General features: G+C 46.4%; 1 protein-coding gene across 1 annotated transcript in view; it reads left to right on the top strand.

Annotated features, from left to right (window-relative positions):
* The first annotated feature begins 217 nt into the window (after positions 1 to 217).
* The window catches only part of TDRP (testis development related protein), a 53,650-nt gene continuing 51,361 nt past the window's right edge, over positions 218 to 2,506 (top strand). The window contains exon 1 of the mRNA XM_025207212.1: positions 218 to 244. Coding sequence (XP_025062997.1) covers positions 218 to 244 — 27 coding nt within the window. The remainder of the gene's footprint in view (positions 245 to 2,506) is intronic.

Genomic DNA, 2,506 nt, shown 5'->3' with positions numbered 1-2,506 from the left:
TATGTTACAGTTCCAAGGCAAACTGGTGTATCTTTGTGCATTAAAATAAAAACTTATACATAACTCGAAATGTAAGAAAATGCACCCTTAGTCTGAACAGGCTAGGTCAAGAATGATGATGTATTTGAAGTCACAGAGTTAGTTCATATTGCAGGGATGTTGTTTTATGATTCAAAATATGATCCTTTCATATTGAACTTTTAAACTTTGATACAAGATGGGTTCAGATTCTACCGGTACTGAGGTAAAGTAACTCTTCTTTTGTATGTGCAGCATGTTGAGTAACAGGTCTTGGGGACTCAGCATTCCATCTCCAATGCACTCACTTTTCCTGCTGGACAGGTAGGAACACATTGCAACTGAAACCATAAAGCAACGCATTACTGCACGTGGACTAAGTACTGCAAACCTGTTCAAAAGAGGGGACCAAATCGGTTATGAAGAGACTTATACAGGCCTTGATTCTTACATCCTTTTGTGATGCATGGTGCTGTATGTGCAAGTTTGTCACCCCCCAGTGTAGGTGAGAGTGGTGCATGTGTACGGCTTTGAGAAAGGTCGAGCATTTAGCACAGTCTCAACTGATATCAGTTTTAGCAGTTAAGCATACTGAGACAATTCTCTGGACATCTGTCCAGATTCTCATTGTATAATCTGTACCCTAATTTGTAATAATGGAAATCAAATGGCTGTTTGAGGGTTCCTCTGGAGGAAATGCCAGTTTGCCTATTTGAAAACAAAACATAGAAATTGGCTGGAACAGACATGCAGGCTGATATATGAGGTATATTAGTTAAGCATAATGAATCTACCTGTACAGAAAAATGCCACCAAAAAAGAGTAAGATCTCATTTTCTTTCACCAATTTAATTCTGATTCTTGTCTAACCCACACATCTCAATGGCCTGCTGGGAAGAACCAGTGAGATACATGAGAGTTATCTGTGAGGTGAGGAGAACACTGTGTGGGTTACATACTGTGGGGGGAAAGTAACTAGGGGATATTCCATGTGAAAGGCAGTACTTCAGGAGTGACTGGACGTATCTACATGTGCATTAACGTGCTTTTCCTAATAGGCATTAAATGTAGTACCTCCAATGTGTACCCGAATACGCAGTACCGAAAGCACATACATTTTTAATGATGCTTAATGTGCAGTAGCCTATTTGATTTTGCATTAGTGTAACAGCACAGTTTCGTGTGACACTTTAATGCACAGTAAAATTGGCTACTGTTCATTAAAGCACGTGTGTAGATGCACCCACTGAAGGATATTCCATGTGAAAGGCAGTACTTGAGTAGTGGCTGGGAGATATTCCATGTGAACGCACTAATTGAGTAGTGTCTATGTATGCATGCTGTTTTGGGTAGTGGGACTGAAAAGCAGAATGAAATGTGCTGAGTGGTGAGTAGGAAGATACTGCACATAGGATACTGGAGATGGCTTGAGGCAGTGGTTCCTGAACTATTTAAACTGACAAATAATCTTCAACCCTCAACATTTCTTATGAGCTCCCATGCACCCTTAGCATTGGAAACATAAAAGCACTGACAGCCCACTGTGATCTACAGACCCGTTGCAAGGCCATGGCCTTGCAGACCACCAGTGGACAACAATTTGGGAACCTCTAGTTTAGCACGTTGACTAGGGATATTGTATGGGTAGGGGAGACTGTGTGGTGCTTTTTAATTAGTCATCTCAGGGGGGATAGCTCTGCGTGTGTGTGGTACGCTAAGAGGGGCATTGTTTGGGTCTGAGGTATTATCCTTCTGGGGTGTCCTTGTGATGTATTGGCATCATAACTGCATATGATACCCAGGGGGCATTACTGCACGACCTGTGTGTAGTGCTGTCTGCCCTGGATGTGGTGAAGGGCGCAGTTTGGGTAGACCCTGCCTGTTTTCAAGAAGTGATGTGTAGACTGGTTGTGCAAGTGCTTTGTTTGTTTGGCAGCGGAGTGAGGAGTGTGGTGAAAGGTGTCCCTGGGCACGCGTGGCGGGGTGTAGGAATGTGTGGGGGTACCGTTCGCTCACGAGATGGCATAGGAGCGATTTGGCCGGTTTGCTTGGGGGTGCTGCCCACGTGCGGGACACCAGTGTGTTGGGAAGGACGTTCTTTGTCAGTACAGGGTGCCATTTACATGGCACAACATGCTCTTTGCATGTGCCATGTGCGGGGCGCCTTCCACACGCCATTTTGGCAACTGCAATGAGTTGGGTAGAGCTGTTTGTAGGACAGGTGGGACGGTTTAAGGCAGGTCACGGGGGCGTGTGTGGCTTTGGGGTGCTGTGGCGATGCCAGGCAGGGGCTGCTTTCACAAGGAGCCTGGCTCCTTTCTGTCTGATGAAGGTTCCCGGGGCATGTGCTGCCTCAGGGGGAGAGTGTGTGTGGGCAGCCCTGGCTGCCGGTGCCTGTCCCAGGCGCGGTGTGGTTGGCTCTGCCAGGGGCCACAGGAGGGGGAGGGGGAGGGAGAGAGAGAGAGAGAGAGAGAGAGAGAGAGAGAGG

The sequence above is a fragment of the Alligator sinensis genome, unplaced genomic scaffold, assembly GCF_000455745.1.
Source record: "Alligator sinensis unplaced genomic scaffold, ASM45574v1 scaffold244_2, whole genome shotgun sequence".
Taxonomy (NCBI): Eukaryota; Metazoa; Chordata; order Crocodylia; family Alligatoridae; genus Alligator; species Alligator sinensis.
Note: the sequence above shows the minus strand (reverse complement) of the source record. Positions and strands in the feature narration are given on the sequence as shown.